Source organism: Phyllostomus hastatus, unplaced genomic scaffold (genome assembly GCF_019186645.2).
Source record: "Phyllostomus hastatus isolate PE091 unplaced genomic scaffold, TTU_PhHast_1.1 phas_scaffold_501, whole genome shotgun sequence".
NCBI classification, from domain to species: domain Eukaryota; kingdom Metazoa; phylum Chordata; class Mammalia; order Chiroptera; family Phyllostomidae; genus Phyllostomus; species Phyllostomus hastatus.
The window spans coordinates 11,555,732-11,572,377 of NW_025334033.1; the positions used below are offsets into that span (position 1 = coordinate 11,555,732).

Below are 16,646 nucleotides of genomic sequence, written 5' to 3' on the forward strand. Positions count from 1 at the left end.
GAAGATTAAATGAGAAGACAATGGGAAAGGGTCCCAGTGGGCCCGCCACGGGAGGCGCGCCACACGTGTCCCTTCCTCCTTCCTGCAGTCTCTTCGGCCCGTGCCCGAGCAGGACACGGCCATCGAGGTCGGGGCTGAGCCAGGAGCCCCACGGTCGCTCGGCTGTGCCCGGTTCACTGTCCACTGTAGGATGGCAGGTGGCAGCCCTGCTCGGGGACCCATCTGAAGAGGCGGGCACCCTGCGTGGCTTCACAGGGACAGGGCAGCTCTGGAGTCAAAATGAGAGGCACCGGCACTTTCTGGTGACCGTGTCTATTTTTAGGCAGCCATGTCCTCCAAGGTCATGCAGTGAGTCAACAGTTCAGGGCAGGGCACCGTTACTGAGTGCCCACTGTGTACAGATGAGGCAGGGAGGCCCAGGGGAGCCTTCCAAGGCCCCAGTGAGCAGGAGCCCCGGACTGGAGCCGAGGCCTCTGGCTGCAGGCTCTCTTCCGTCCTACAGGGCTCCCCAGCTGACAGTGTCGGGGCAGTTAACGCAGGCTGAACTACAGCTGTGATGCAGAGGGCACTATTTACGAAGCTTTGCTAATTCATTTTTAAATATCCATGTGTGAAACTTTTGGTGTAAATAGGCATCAGTGTGTTCTCTGACAGCACTGGCCCCCCGGAACACAGGGGTTATCTGGCAGGAGGCTGTGTTGGGGGTTTGGGAACTGAGGGGTGAGGAAGGTGCCCAGGGTTTCGGAGTGCCAGGATGCAGACTGTCGTCAGAGTGCATGTGTGACGTTCCGACACCAAATCCTGGGCAAGAGCACAGCACCATCGCCTCACCAAGAGGCCAAGGGAAACGCAGCTCTGCCCCCACATCGCTGGGCTCCTTGGTTTCTGTTCCTTTAATTTTGTTGGAAACTTATGATGTCCCCTCAGTGTTCTGTTCCCACTGGATACTGTCTCCCTCCGATCAGTGTGAGGAGCAGTTTTACAAGTGGTGCTGGGGTCCCTCCAGGGGTGGAAAGACAGAGGCAAACGCTGAGGGAAGCTGAGGCAGAGACAGGTGTGTCTTAGCAAGTAGCATATGGGGAGGCAGTGGAGGGAGACGGCCACAGAGAACAGGAAAAGACCACGGGTCTCCACTGCTCTCCGCAGTGGCTGTGGCCGCCTGAGCTCAGCTCCGAAACGCCAGACGCATGTAAGTAATTATAGACGTTTTCTCTGGGCAGAGCCTGCCAGACTGCTTCCTGTCTCACCCTCACATGCACCTAATGGAATTAAATGTGACTCCACTGCAGTTCCGTGCAGTGACTTACGCTGCCACAGTCAATAAAACCCGCTCTTGGACAGAAACCGGATTACGGGTCAGGGAAGGGTGGGCTGTCCGCGGAGACACCTCTGATCAGTCCCTGAGGGGCAGGGCGCTTCCTCACCGCTCCTCTCTTCATTGCCACCAATTTACCCACCACTGCCACACTGCAGCCCCCGTTTCGGATTTGTTATTTAGACCAACTTTGCCTCAGACCCTCTGACATTGAGGTAGCAGCATAAAAGTATGAGGCATGGAACCCAGAGCAGTTTTTAAAACTAGACATTTTCTCTGGCATCTGTCGCTAAAAGCGAATCATCCAGCTGTTGGGGGGGTGGAGGGTGCAGGGGTGTGGTCCCTCCCTGCCTGCTGCCCTCTACAGGAGGCACGGGCAGTGCAGCCTCCCACCGTGGGGGTCTTACCTTACAAGGGTGAGGGTCCACTCCGTATGTCTCCAATGTCTGCGCTTTTCTTAAAAAGTTCAGCTCTGATGTTGCTGGTGTTTGACCACTGGAATAAAGAAAATCAGATGATTTCAGGTGGGGCAAATTATTAAGTGCTCAGGATAAGGCTCACACCACATTTTTTCCAGAGCACACTCTCTGCTCTGTTCTAGGAACAACTGCAGAGATTCCTGCCTAGGATCAAAAATGCAGATGTCTTCAGGGAGAGGCAGGGCAAGTAATGAATGACATGAACTGAGGGTAATACAGCAGGGACAGGAGGGGGCTGTGGCAAACTGGGGAGGGCCACCCCATCTAGTGTGGGCAGCTGCTCCTCTGCCCCGAGACTGTAGCCGTGGGAATGCAGTGCCCAGCACCGCGAGACAGAACTTTTCATGAGAAGTCAGACCGCCCAGGACTACCAGGTGCTGCAGGCCTTTGCCTCACTCCCCTTTTGCTCTTGCCCCAGCCAGGCCACAGACACACAAAAAAACACACATATGGGCACACACACGGGCAAGGCCACACCCCACAGATCAAGGGTGCTCACGTCTCTTTCTCCCTTGGGGGGGAAATAAATAAATAAGCAAACAAACAAATAAAGAGAAATCAGAGATACTGTTTTTATGTGGTATTTCATGACCTAAAATATTATAGGGGCAAACAAATCACACCTGTCGCCTGGCTCAGGCCACAGGTTTCTCATCTGTCATCGGATCTAGACTGAAATATGAAGAAGGGGCCTGTCCATCTTGCTGCTTCGCCTAACCCTCTTCCTTTACCAAGAGGGAACACGGGAATGGAGGTGACGAGATCTCCAGCAGGAGATGGTGTTGAGCTCCCCAGATGCCACTATGGCTCTGTGTGTCCACAGGCGGTGACTATGAAAATGGAACGAGCAGCAAAGGAAGATACTGGCCCTGGCACCAAGCCATACAAAGAAGGGGCCTTTGGCAGTGCCATCCCCCTCCCGGCTGCCCTTTGGTGGGTGTGTAGAGGAGCTAGACACAGACCACAGCACTATCACCACTGTCAGGCTCGCAGGACCCAGAGTCCTGGCAAAGCAGACATACTTCTACGGATGTCGGGGTGGCTTCAGGGTGAGGAGGGACGGGCAACTGGTTGTCCAGATTCCCTCCAGGGTCCCTCTGGAGAGGCAGCAGCCAGGCAGCACCATGAGTGCCAGCCTCTGTGCTGCCTGTGGTGAAAGGCACCAAGATGTGCCGCACACAGTGTGGGCCCTTGAGGAGCTCCCGTTAGAGTTGGAGAAAGGAAACACAGACACGTTTCTACATAGTGAAGATGAAGCTGAACCCGTGCAAGCACTCCTGTGTGCAGTCATTATGTCCACAGCAGACTTCTACATCCACCAATGGGCTGAGACGCAGGGGCGGGGTTTGGAAAATGCTCTGCAGTTGGCCAAGGGCTCGGCCCCTAGCTCCATTCACCTCTGAAGGTGGCCCGAACCTCTGGGGGCCTCCAAGCGGGCATCATCTTCCTGGGGGATCTCCAACCTTCTACCAGGTTTCTGAAGGACTGCCCCCCATCTAAAACCCTACTGGCTGTGCCTCAGGGGAGTCCCAGCACATCCCTTCCACATGCTTTGAATGAATCCTGAGCCCTCACACAGGTCTGTGTATTCCGACCTTGACCACAAGGGGCCGCTATTTCCCCAACAGAGTGATGGGAGGAGCGGGCCTCTGGCCGGTCTCACGGGGAGAGGGGTGGGAAGCTGCTAGGCTAGGGTTCCAGTTTTGATAGGTGTCTCCGTGCCTCTGGGAGGGTCGGGAACCAGTCCCGCCACACGCAGTGTGCAGGAGCTCTGTTTACAGTGGCTACGGAGGCTGTGGGGACTGTGGGGACATGTTTGTTGCTAAAATCTTTGAGTGAAGGGGGAGCAACGGATCTGGGTAGAGACTAGTTTAGGCTTACTATTATCGTTAGAAACATCTTTTACCCCCCTCGGGAATTTCTTCCCCAGAATGGCAGTTACACAAACATTTTAAAAGACTTTTTAAAATTATAATATATTGATACAATAGCATGTTTTATTTTACAACAATGCGTTGTATGTATCATTTTTCTTCGTAGTTTATCAGTTCGGGGAATCGGGGCTCCAGCATGCCACACAAGGTGGAGCCCAAACATCCTGTTTGTGTGTTTTTTTTTTTAACCAGTCTCAGTAGAAAATCCTATCTCATTCTGGTGAAAGGATGGGTGCGTTGATGCTATGTGATGAAATTAGGAATATTGTGGGTGAACTAAGAATCTGCGGAGGACAAGACTCCCGCTTCCAGGTGTTTCTCTCCTCCCTGCACAAGGGTGTGGGGCTGAGGCAGTGCTGCAGGCACCGCCCCGGGCTGAGTGCTCTCACAGCACCCACAGTACTGGTACCCTGAATCAGCCCAGCGGGGGCAGGCCCACCCACTGACCCGGAAGCCCCCTGAACACTGTCTCAGACTGAGGGCAGAGGCTTGCTCATTTTTCAATCCCCACTCAACCCTTCCTCTCTAATCTTTTTTTCTTTTCTGCTGTTTATGTTTTTCTTTTCCTTCTTTCTTTTCTGTTGTTTATGTCTTTCTCTTCCTTTTTGTTCATGCCTTTGACCTCTGTCTCTTCATTTTTTCTTGGTGAAGCAAATACCTTTCAGGCCAACAACCCCCATCTATTGTCCATATGATACAACATCTCTCTTGCCTTTGAGAGCGAGCCCACGGGCTTGGTTGCAGTCACTGAAAATGGTACATCCTGAGTCAGGAGGGTCAGGCTGTGCGGGGGATGGTGTCCCGGCCTTGGACCGAGCGTCACTCACCTGAGTTCTGTCTTGTGAATCTCAGCAATTTTCCTTTCTAGCTTCTCTGAATGTTTAGGGAAAAACTGGAACTTGGAGCTGTAGCCTTCAGGGTGTTTCCCCGGGTCATAATCTCCAATCTCCGCTGGTAAAAGGAAGGTAGAGGAAAACAATGGTAGAGATTGGCAAAGCAACAAGATTCACACACAGAGCAGAAGTCAAAGCAGGCAGCAGATTTACAAAGAACCGAGGATCTCGAGCCTGGCTGTGGGTCGGCGGAGGACGTGTGTCTCGGGAGCACGCCCACAGTCGTCTGCCCAGGCGAGCACACTGGGTCGATGTCAAGGCTGAGCAGAGAGATAGTAGAGCTGACTCTGTGTTCTGAGGGCACCACAAGTAAATTTGCAATAAAAGAGAGAGGTCTACACTGCTGTCCCCATCCATTTGGTTATGAGAGGAAGGCCTGGGAGCAATGCTCTTTGTGGTAACACAGGACACCAAGCTTGATCAGGAAGACAGAGAACCCCTGGGCCTGAGTCAGATCAGAGAAAGTCTCGTTCTGACTCTGACGATTTTAGCGCAGACACAGCAAACTGATGAATAAGCCATGATGCAAATTCAGAACTCAACTCTCAGTCCAAACCAAATGGAATCACGTGAATAAACATCCACTGAGGGCTGAGCAGGTGCCAGGCACCCTGGAGAGGATGGCAGAGTGGGCAAGACTGGCTGTAACCAGAAAGTGCCATTGAGATCAGCAGCTCCAGGTCCTGAGGCTGACTTCTCAGCTCCCTGCATGGGGTGGGGCTTTCCTCCCAGAGCCCGTCCATCCCTACAGCTCCTAAGCTCGCAGATCTTACAGCTTCGTGGGCAGGGTGGCGGTGGGCCCATGGTGGTCTCCACAGTGTGCTCCTAGATGAGAACCTAGCTTTGTCTACGTCAAGTACTCTACAAGGAGCACCACGGGTACACGAAGAGGAAGGGTGGTAGGAAGCTGTAGCTGCTCAGTGGTTGCCCGTTCTCCTTCCCTAGTGAGAACCACATGCAGCACAGAGAGAAGTCGGTGTGGGCTCCTCTCACGGTGGTTTAACACCGTGCTTCCAAACACTTGGGGATTTCTATTATTAAGCAGGAGACTAAAGGCTTCCCTGGGCTTAAAAGTTCAGAGTGACCTTGAGCCATGGACTCATTTATTACGATTTTATTTAGAAAGCTCCAGATGGAAAACGTTGATGTTGGATTTCAATTTCTTTAAAGAAAAAAAAAATGAAAATTCTAATGTGGTTGTCAGGGTAAACTGAAGGAAAGGCTGGAGTTTAAAATTTCACTTAATCCGAACCAGACTCTCCTTTAAAAATGAAAGGAGCCTCTTTGGGTACCTTAGGGTTGGCAAGCACCTTCCTGCTTAGGTGATTTTTAAAAACAGGAGTCTCAGAAGCCAAAGTTTTAATGGGCTGACTTTTACATTCATAATGTACCTGCGATATCACTCTCGCCAGAAGAACTTTAGTTTGCTGGCAAGGATCTTCCAGGTTCTCTTCATAAAGTAGCTTCCTGAAGTTCACAGGTTTCTAATTAAGAGTTCACACTTTTTGGTAGAAATGTCATGATTTTAGTGTTATGGTCCCAAATAATCCAGTGACAGTTTCAGGCCTAAGGACCAAAGTCATCTAGGGAGTGGCACTCAGAAGACCCTTGCATTTCATGAGAGGAGGAGGGGTTGTATATGATGAGTGCTTCCCTTTCCCACCGTTTTTGCAGAAAAAGCCAGTCTGGGCACCAGCTGGGCCAGATTCAACTCTGCCTTATTAGCATGTTAGGAAATGTGTTTCTTACTCAGAAACATCTTCAACTCTGAGCACTCAGAACGGAAAGCGCTCTGAAATAGACACCAGAATTCCAAGATGCTTCTCACATCTCTGAGATTCGCATCAAAGGAAAAAATGGATTCAGATTACTCTCCAGAGTCTCGGTAACTTTATCAACCAAGGATGAAAAAACACCCCAAAAGCAGCGAGAATGACCTAAAAGGCTGGCACAAAGGTTGACGCCTCAACCCCACCCTCAGGTACAGGGTGGGGTTGAGGGGTCAGAGCCTCCTGGGTCTAGGGAGTCAAGGCGAAGCCCACTAATTTGGACTCCACTTCAAGTTAGATATATCTGCGTATATGCAAGAAGTAGTCATCTGTGGTAACTGAAATAATGTGACCAGTAGTTAGCATGGAAAGCCAATTTATCCTGTCCAAAGTCATTACCTTGAAGGATGTAAGCCGCTAACAAGGCAGCATCTGATGTCTTGCAGAGGAGGCGACCGTGGTAGAGATCCCTTTTGATCTGTAGGAAGACTAAATACCTGGAGAGAAAACAGAGTGAACTGCAAAGAATTTCTTTGCTTTAAAGACAAAATCTCTGTCAGGACACTTTTACTACATTAAAAAAAAATAATCTCAAAACATACCACAGAACAAATACATTTTCCGTTTCCCTAAAGGCTCTTTCAAGTACTTTGCCCTGAACTGATTTAAGGTTCAATTTGAAACAGCCTGTCAGTTTCTTTCCGTAGCTCAAAACAGAATGGCACGAGCTGGTAAAAACACTGCTCCCCCAGCGCTGGACTTTGGAAGGAGCCAGCCCAGATGAATTCAGTGCCAAAAGAAAGAAAGCCTAAACAAAGGTTGGTAAGGATGTGGAAAAAAGGGAACTGCCATGCACTGTTGGTGGGAATGCAGGTTGGTGTAGCCACTGTGGAGAACAGTATGGAATTTCCTCAGAAAAGTAAAAATGGAACTGCCAGTCCTGGCTGGTGTGGCCCAATGGATTGAGCACTGGCCTGCGAACCGAAAGGTCGCTGGTCCTATGCCCAGTCAGGGCACAAGCCTGGGTTGTGGGCAAAATCCCCAAGTAGGGGGTGCACGAGTGGCAACCACAGATTGATGTTTCTCTTCCTTTCTCCCTCCCTTCCCCTTTGTCTAAAAATAAAATACATAAAATAAGTGGAACTGTCACTTGATCCAGAGATCCCACTTCTGGGAATATAGCCCAAGAATCCCAAAACACCATTCAGAAAGAATACATGCACCCCTATATTCATAGCAGCATTATTTACAATAGCCAAAATCTGTAAACAGACTAAGTGCCCATCAGTAGATGAATGGATAAACAAGATTTGGCACAATTATACAATGAAATACTATGCAGCTATGAAAAAGAAGGAACTCTTACCCTTTGAGACAGCATGGGTGGACCTGGAGAATATTATGCTAAGTGAAATAAGCCAGTCAGAGAAAGACAAATACCATATGTGACTCATATTAGAATCTAATGAACAAAATAAACTGATGGACAAAATAGGACCAGAGGCAAGGATACATGGAACAGACTAACAGATCTCAGAAAGGAGGGCAGTGGAGGACTGGAAGAGATTAGCCAAAGGACATACATGCATGTACGCAGAGCCCATGGACACAGACAACACTGTGGTGAAGATGGGGGGGCAGGGGTCAAAGGGTGGGGAGAAATGGGGGTCTTCTGTAAGAGTGTCAACAATAAAACATTTTTTGAAAAAAAAAAAAACCTATATCAGAAGAGAGGGGCCAGCGGGGCCTCCCTCCACCTTGGACTCTGGTTGATGTTCCTTTTTAAGAAGGGCATGGCGATGAAGGAACTGGCCCAAGGAAGAGTTGTGCCTGGGCCTGTCAAGAGCATTTGTCCACCCGCGGAACAGCCTTCAGTCACTGGCAGAGGCCAGGCAGACCGATCAGAACGGGGTAGGGTGTGAGAAGAGGCACGGGCGAAGGCAGCACAGAAACTGCAGCTGGCGATTCTTCGCGCACAGGAAGCTCTCACCTCAGGTGGAAGCAGGGTGTGAAGAGAAACAGCTAATGGCAGCAGACAGGTAGGGAACACTCACTGTCTGCCAGCCCAGAGGTTATGCACTTTACATGCAGTATCTCACCTCAGTCTCACAAAACACTTTGAGGTAGGCACTGTTAGTACCCCCCACCCCCGCCCCAGCTTTAAAATAAAGAAACTGAGGCTCCAGGGGTTTTCACATGGGCACACAACTGGTAGGGGGCAGAGCCAGGACTCAAATTCAGGACTGTAGACCTCTCAGGCCAGCCCTCCATCACTGTGTTACACTGGCCCTCCTGGCACTACAACTGCTTCTCGGTTTCACAAGCAGTTGGTGGGCCCTGCCTCAGTAGAATGGAATTGTTGACTTTCCATTTTGAAAATGTCTTTACAAGGAGAGGGGTCTGTTCATAACCTCAGTGGCACCCGAGGAAGAGCAAAAGCCAGGGGTAGCTCACCCTTCAGTGAGTCACCTACCACAGTGGCTCCTTGGCCGGGGGGGCGCCTCCACGCAGTGGAGGTTTAAAAATACGTCTGTCAATTCTTTGCTACTCCTCGTCTCCAGAGGTGGAGCCTAGTCCCTTCCCTTTGAGTGTGGGCTGGACTGAGTGACTTGCTTCTAACAAACAGAACAAAGCCGAAGTGGTGGTGCCACGTCTGAGACTAGGTCATAAAGTCACCGCATCTTCCTCCTCGTTCTCTCTTTCTCACTCATTCTGCTTGAGGGCGCGTAAGCAGCCCTTTAGAAAGGTCCAGGTGCTGAGGAACTGAGCCCTTTGCCAACAGCCAGCAAGGCAGTGGCACTTTCTGCCAACAGCCACGTGAATACACCATCTCGGCAGTGAATCCTCCAGTCAAGCCTTCGGATGACTGCAGTTTCGAGAGACCCTGAGCCGGAACCACCCAGCTAAACTGCCCCGGAATTCCCGACCCACAGGAACTGCAGGGTAATAAATACTTGTTAGTTTAGGTTAGGCTTTGTGGCACTTTGTTAGACAGCCATAGATAACTACAGCGTCCCCAGGGGAGTAAGGAAATAGTAAAATTCCTGTAAATGCTACGAGTCTGAACCAGAAAGGAAGTGGGGCCCTCCCTGGGCAACTAGAGGCTTCCACTGCTTCTGTTTCAGGCTGAAGAATGAAACAGAGGAGTCCGGGCTCCCTTGATCACTGACAGCGCAGCTTCCGGGGTGAGGAGGGGCCCCAGCAGGTGACCCTGAGAGCCTTGGGCTCGGTGATTCTAGTGATTAACAAACAGAAATTATGGAGCAGGCAAACCTCCTCTCTCCCAAGGCCTTGCTGCCCAAAGTGTGGCCACAGTTCAGCACCACCCGGGAGCTCGTTGGAAACGGAGGCCCTTTGGCTTGTCCTAGACCTGCTGAATCATTTTAACAAGATCGCAAGTGATTTGTATACAGAATAAGGCCTAAGCATCCTTCTAACCACCTCAAGATGGACTTCCCTCCTCAAAACAAGGGCACGGTGAGCAGTACAATCTGCAAGTTAGCAAGGGCTCCCTTTGTCACCTCAGCCACCGTCACCAGCACCACTCTGCCCCAACGTCTGCCATGAAACACTGAAGGGAAAAGAAACCAGGCAGAATGGGATATTGAGAAGGATCTACCAAACCAAGCTCGTCTTCACTCTGCTTCCCACGGTGAAATGCCACAGGTGTGTGGGAGAGAGGGAGAGGAAGGGGAACGGAGGGGTAGATGGGGAGAAGGCTTCTCTGCCTCTTGCTGTGCCCAGCTCCCACTTTCCACAGGCTCTGGCCACATGTGGAAGCAAACCTTTCATCCCGTACTCACTGTTCACTCCTCCCACACCTCTCTGCCTATCTGCGTCCGAAATTCAGGGACTGCATACACTGCACTGAAGGAGGTATTTCAAAGGGACTATAAGGCTCTGGGCAGTGATTCTCAACATTGTGGCTGTTAGGAGAACATTCCCCAGAGGAGCAAGTCAGAATCCATGTGTGTATGGGTGCTCCTGGGTTGGAAAAAGACCCTCCAGAGCCCTCTGCCCAGGGGGGACATGCTCCTCCTCACACTGAGAACCACTTATCTATATGAGGCACCTTTATTGATGGGTACATGCCAGGTGCCTCAGGTGAACTGGAAAGGAAACAAGACTTCCCACTGAGGGGTGGGGTTTCTTCAGACTTCTGGAGGTAGGACAGCTACAGGGAGGTCAAGGGTAAGGCCAAAGGAACATTGCTAGGCAATGGCGCAGCAATTGGAGGGGGAGGGGAAGGTAGGGCAAGTCAACATCCCAAAGAAACAAACCAGACTTTAGCGGACAAGAAGAGATGAGCTCATGAAAGGCTCCACTGGCAGCTTCGAGGTAGACAGTTGCACGAGGGCCCCCCTTCCTTTCCTGCCACAGTGCAGCGTCTTCCACCAAGATGCACATTTTGTTCACTTATGGAGGTAACCAATGACTCAGTGTTGTTGGTCATGAAAATATACCCCATGTGATTCACTGCATCCTTAGGTCTCTTCTCAAGAGACCCCAGCATGTCCCCTCCCGCCACACATGGCCTAAGGGAGACTATCTTGTGGCCCAAGACATTGCCCCAGGGTCACTGTGTTGCCCGGCAAGGGATCAGCTTCCTGGGCCACCTAGCCTGGCCAGCTCCTGACGAGCAGGCTGGCTGGGTTACCCAACCCCGGAACCCCGGGACCCCAGAACCCCAGAACAGGAGTCACAGAGCCTAGTCCCCTCATTCTGCAGCGGAGGAAGAAGTCCAGACGTGTAGAATGACTTGTCTGAGGTGACAGTGACCTCACTCAGGGCCCAGCGCTTCTTCCCCCCACGGTGATTCAGTTAATTATCAGGTTTGGGAGGGGGGTTCCTAAATGAAGTCAGGAGAACGCTGCCATCAGAAAGAAATCCTCAAGGGAACCAAACAAGAAATTAGCTTTAGATCAGATTTAAGACAACAAGCTTGCTCCTTTAGGACACTTTTTTGGGAAAACTGTGCCCACCTCCTCTGGCCGCAGGAGGCATTACCTCACCCCCATTTTCAATGTGTGCTCTGTCCTGTACTGACGGGGGTGTGAAAAGGTGAGAGCCTAAAAGACAACTGAGGAAATCCTGAGTTTTTCTGTGACACGTACATCTCTTCAAGGTACCGGCTTTGGCGTTATGCTTTCAGTATCAGAAGGTGGGGTGAATCCATAGGTGTTTCTGGAAATAAAGGTTCTGAGCCTTGACAAGCACTGGCAGCTCCTTTAGAGTTTCTTCCAGAAGATCCTTCGGCCACACCCTCCCTTCATCAGATTCTTTGCCTCTGGCTTCCTCTATTTTCTACCATCCTTTTCCCTCCAGATAGTCGCGCTTCGTCTGTCCTCCTCGATACTAGACGGCAAGCTCCTTGGAATCAGAGACTATATTTCATTCACTTTAATGTTCTCCCAGAGAGCACACATGCCCTGTGTCCAGCTCCCCTGCTCCCCCTGCCTCCTACTGGCCACCCAGCCGTCTAGCTGTGCATGCACCTGTGCCAGGCAGGTGCTGGGGGGACAGCAGGGAAGGAGACAGAGTCCCTCCTCTTATGGCACCTACATTCCAGTGAGAGAAACAGGCAACAAGAACAACACAACGAAACGATGATGATGATCTGCTGAGTGCGTGCTGTGCACCACGCACTGTGCTCTTTAATACCCACCTCTCCTTCAGTTCTCACAGCAGCGAGGTGGCCGTGAGGTGACCACCGCTTTGTCCCTGTCTCACAGAAGAGGAAGCCGAGTGGTCCGAGACACTGCTGCTTGCCTCGTCACACAGCTGGTTAAAGAGAAACCTGGGATGTGAACCCAGGGGTTTTGAATGCTTTTTGATTCCTCAGCCTAGGGTCTGTGAGGGCAGCTTGCCACCATGGTTTCCAACGAAATAAAATACAATTTTGTTGGAATGCAGACGTGCTCATTCCTTCACGTGTCGTGTGTAGCTGCGTTTGTTATGCAGCGGCAGAAACGAGTAGCTGGGACAGAGGGCACACGGCCCGCAAACCCCACAGTGCTCACTACCAGGCCTTTCCCAGAGAGAGCTGGCCAGCCCTTCTCAGCCGAAGCTGGGCTCCAGTGATACTCACGGAAGGGATAAATAACCTGGAAACTCCTGCATGTATTAGCTCATCCTGACACCAGTGTTTTGAGCACCTGCTCAAACACGTGTCGGGCAGCGTGTCCTTTGGGAGACGGGGCCCCATTTGCACTCACTTTCTATTACTTGATCTTTCCACAGGGTTCGTACACCTGCGGTCCCTGTTAAAGGCTAAATCTGGTGCCTAATCCCCATTTTCTCTTTGTCTTCAGCTCAGACAAGAAAATCTGTTTATTACTTTAAAAATGACAAAAGAGATTAACCAGGATTTGGCAACTAAATTTATCATCTGGGAAGAGTCCAAGAGATAATAAATGGAAGCACAGTTCTTCTCTCCCTACTTCATCCCCTCCTCTCGGCCTGGCTTTGTGGGAAAGGATGAGATGGCGGTGAAATTTAGGACCAATATTGCTGGGAAAAAGCCCACTGACAGCTAAATTAGTTTGGCAGTAAAGTGGTGTGGAGGGCTCTAAGCCAGGAATGAATCATGGGTATTGAGTAGGGCCGGGGCAGATACCTGCTCCCTGAAGATCAGCAGGGATGTGAATGAGCAGCACAATGCAGCTAATTCTAAGGCCTCCTCTGAACACTTTGCCTTGGGGGAGGGGCAGCAGGAAGACTCCAGACCAGGCTCAGGCACCCTGTGGCTCACACTCCTGACAAGGCTTGCAAACTGCATTCAGGGAAGAAAGGCTGGTGTGATGCACAGTCCGGGGGGCGGCGGGGGGGGGTCCCCCAGTAGTCAAGGAGGGTCAGCCCGAGTGTGTGCTGGTGGGGGAGGAGCTCACAGGCTTGTTGGTGTCCTTGAAGTTAGCCAACTGGCTGAGAGGCCCAGCCATGTTCCTCCTGCTGTGCTGACCAGGACTTGGGCGATTACCTAAGATGGCTTTCTCTCTGAGTTCTCAGAAGGTAGCTGCTTAGGTGTTAGGGACCCTTGCTGGCAGGGAATGGGGACAAAAGAGGTGTGGGGATTATCAGAAAAGAAGTACCTTTCACATAAACCGGGGAGAAAAGCCAGAGCTAACTGTACTTGTGCCCCGTAAGCACAGCCCCTGGGCCATGGACCACGTAATCAACCTGGCAGTACGCAGACATCGAGCCTTTGCTCAGTGTAAGTTGTATGGGGTGGGGTGGGGGGGTGGGGGGGTGGGTGGTATTAAGAAGTACAAGACTGTATATAGTGATTAATCCTCCCAACAATTCTAAGAGGTAGCTATTACTATCCTCATTTTATAAGTGAGGACTCTGAAGGCCAGAGAGGTTAAATATCTTGTGTCCAGGACCACGTAATCAAGACGCGACAATTAGAATCTGAGCTCTCAAGTCTATGGTGCTTCCTGGGTAGGCGGGTCGGTGCATTAGTGTTATGCAGTGACATTTGGTTTAGGAAAGTGTGTTGTTAAGAACTCCTCCTAAGGGCCAAGATAATCATATAATTTTGTCCTTGAATCAAATCAGAAAGCCACGTGTCCCTGGTGCTCTCACTGGGGTGTATGAGGCCAATCCTCACCCCATTATTGGTCAGTGAGGTGCAGACGTGGCAGCCCTGATGTGTGGTGGTGGGAGGTGAAGTGCCAGGCTCTCAGCAAAGGTGTGTTAAATTTGGTCTGACGTGGACAGGGGCATGGCCTTCTGGGTCTGCCCTGGCATCCTCACCTGTTTCAACAGAAAGAGCGAGGGGGAGAGGAAAGGAGACGAGAGGAGGGAGGGGAGGGGAGGAAGGGCTCAGAGCTCAGGCGAACACTCTGGAGATCGTGAGCGAGGCAGGCTTTGCTAAAACTCCTCTGTGGTGAAACCCTCACTGTTCTGTCTAAAACTATAGGACAGCTTATTAATATGGATGAGCTTGGTTTTTAGAAGCAAAGTGGGAGCCATGTCCGCTTTCATGTGGGTGAACAGAGCCCGTCGTTTCTCTGTCCAGCAAGGAACACGAGGTCTGATCCCAACCACACACCCCACAGCCTTGCTGCGCACTGCTCCCTGCCCCCGACCCTCGGCCAGATGCTAACACCGCCCTGGCCCTCCCCTGGGGCCCACGGAAGAAGCCACTTTCCTCCCTGTCCCACTGCTTTGCTCTGTTTGTGCTGCTTGTTCCTATTTCTTGCCCTCTTCTCTCCCCATTTTCTCATTTTTCTTCTCTGAGGAACTTTTGCTCCTTTTACCATTGTAAAGGTAGTAGCATGCTCTTCAGAACACGAAATGAAAAATAATTCCATAGTCTTCCTTCCTTCCTCCTTCCTTTTCCCTTTTGATTTTCCCAAGCAGTTCAGAATCTAGAGGTAGCTCTCAAGGCCTTCCAGGGCAGTCTGCAGGACCGGTTACGGCCCCTCCCAGTGGGTGCTGCCTCCCAGGTTGCAGGGGCAGGGGTGCGGAGCTGCTCCTTTCTTCCTTTCTCAGCTCTAGGATTTCTTGGCGTGACCTCTTCACAGGTGGCCCCACCCCCTCCAAGGCAAAATCAAGATTTTGTTTATATCAATGTTAGGTCTTTCTATAATATATATCACTTCTCGGCCTTTTGGCTAAGATCAAGTGTAGATCTTTCTAATATAAAAATTAAGGATGCCTGTTAAATAGAGTTCGTAATGAGGCAATACTTTTAGAGTGAATTTGGCTCAGAGATACAAAACCCTGGGGAATCTTTGAAGCTCCTATTCATCAACCCTCTTATAGGATGGCTGTGGGCAGAGAGGTTCTTTCTCATCCTCAAGTGGTGCTGGATGAGATGGGATCCAATCCCTGCACCCGCCTGCTCTCCACAGAACAAAATGCCCACAATGAAGGGTTTATCACGGACCCGAGCCATCAGCACGCTGGAGTGTACCCACTCGGATTTAAAATCCTCAGTATTTTCCAGCTTGTTTTTCAGTGTTGTGCTCTGGCATTGCCCAAGGACACTAGGTCACTGGAGTCTGTTTCCATCCCCCTCAAAAGCAGCAACACAGCCCTCTCCCAAAATGTCCACAGTGGCCACATCACAGATAAAAGAAAAAAATGCATTTGATTAGTTACTCCAGGTTCCTTTGAGGGTGATCAGTTCAAGGTGAAGTATTCACACTTCTTGAAGAAAGATGCTCACTCTGTCCTACTTCTGCTGAAGGGGTGAGCAAAGAAAGCATGTGGAAATGAAATATGAAAGAAGTAAGTTTATATTTAGGAAGAATTCCTTGCCTATAGGAGTTAGGAGCTTCCAAAACAGAGGATCTGAGAGGTTTAGTCCCTCTCTCCTGTCCCCCCGACAGGCCTCAGTGGCTGAGGGAGGTATGCTTTGCCTCACCTGGTTATTTCTTCTCTCAGGGCAGCAGGGTCTGCAGGGTAGAACTTCACTCGGAAACACATGGTGAATGGGGGCTGGGCTGCGGAGAAAAAGAGGTGCCCATCAGGGAAGACCCTCTGTCCCAGAGACGACTGGGTGCCCTTCCCCACCAGGATGCACGGGCCTCTGAACACTCAGAAAAACCCCTTAGATGCTCAGGGCAACTTCGACTCAGCGCAGTGGAAAACCACCAAGACTTACTGCAAGTGGGACGTTTCATCCCACCCTCCCCAGGGCAGGGCTTGAGTCTTTTCTTGGAGGAACTTACATCTTAATTGTTTCACCACAGACTTTGTGAACTCCAACCAATGCTGAAACAGAGAACACAGAACAAGAAAACCCTAATGAGAAGCAGTGTCATATATAGCTTGTTTAATCCAATACAAATAACCAGACAGATTGTGTAGCCCAGGGTGAAAGCATCCCGAAAGCTTGAGATATGTGGCTTGGAGAGTAGAGAGTGATATGGTTTTCTGAAAAGTTTCCCGGGGAACCAGCTGTGAAGGGGAGAAGAGTTCCAGCTTCCGAGGCCATTTTTGGGCGTCCCTGGCAACGCCACCTTCCACAGTAGGGTGCCAAAGCCCACAGGAGGGTGCCCAAGTGCTGAGCCATGTTCTGGCACACCAGCAGGCACGAGTGAGTCCACGAACGGGTAATGGGTCAGACCCCACCTGGCGTGAGTAGGGAAGTACTGACTGTAATGGGTTGTGTGTGTTTGTGCTACACGCCAACATTTTCTTTTTTTTTGGCAGGGGAACCCAGGCTATTGGTAGCAGTTCTAGAAAGAAATGACAGATAGAATTTCATAAATGGTGCGAAGGCAGGGATGGCTGGTGTAGATTCC

The 16,646-nt window shown here is 50.8% G+C and overlaps 1 protein-coding gene and 1 non-coding gene across 4 annotated transcripts in view; one reads left to right on the forward strand and one right to left on the reverse strand.

Moving 5' to 3' along the window:
* Positions 1 to 16,646, reverse strand: part of FRMD5 (FERM domain containing 5) — a 287,226-nt gene that overhangs the window by 22,420 nt on the left and 248,160 nt on the right. For all 3 annotated transcript variants that reach the window (XM_045823690.1, XM_045823692.1, XM_045823689.1), the window contains exons 3-7: positions 16,071 to 16,113; positions 15,764 to 15,842; positions 6,790 to 6,887; positions 4,556 to 4,679; positions 1,723 to 1,810 (exon numbers count right to left, since the gene is read on the reverse strand). In XM_045823690.1, the coding sequence (XP_045679646.1) occupies positions 1,723 to 1,810; positions 4,556 to 4,679; positions 6,790 to 6,887; positions 15,764 to 15,842; positions 16,071 to 16,113 (432 nt within the window). The remainder of the gene's footprint in view (positions 1 to 1,722; positions 1,811 to 4,555; positions 4,680 to 6,789; positions 6,888 to 15,763; positions 15,843 to 16,070; positions 16,114 to 16,646) is intronic.
* Positions 14,989 to 15,186, forward strand: LOC123809085. The gene has a single exon (XR_006783951.1). It is a non-coding gene; the product is annotated as a U2 spliceosomal RNA (small nuclear RNA).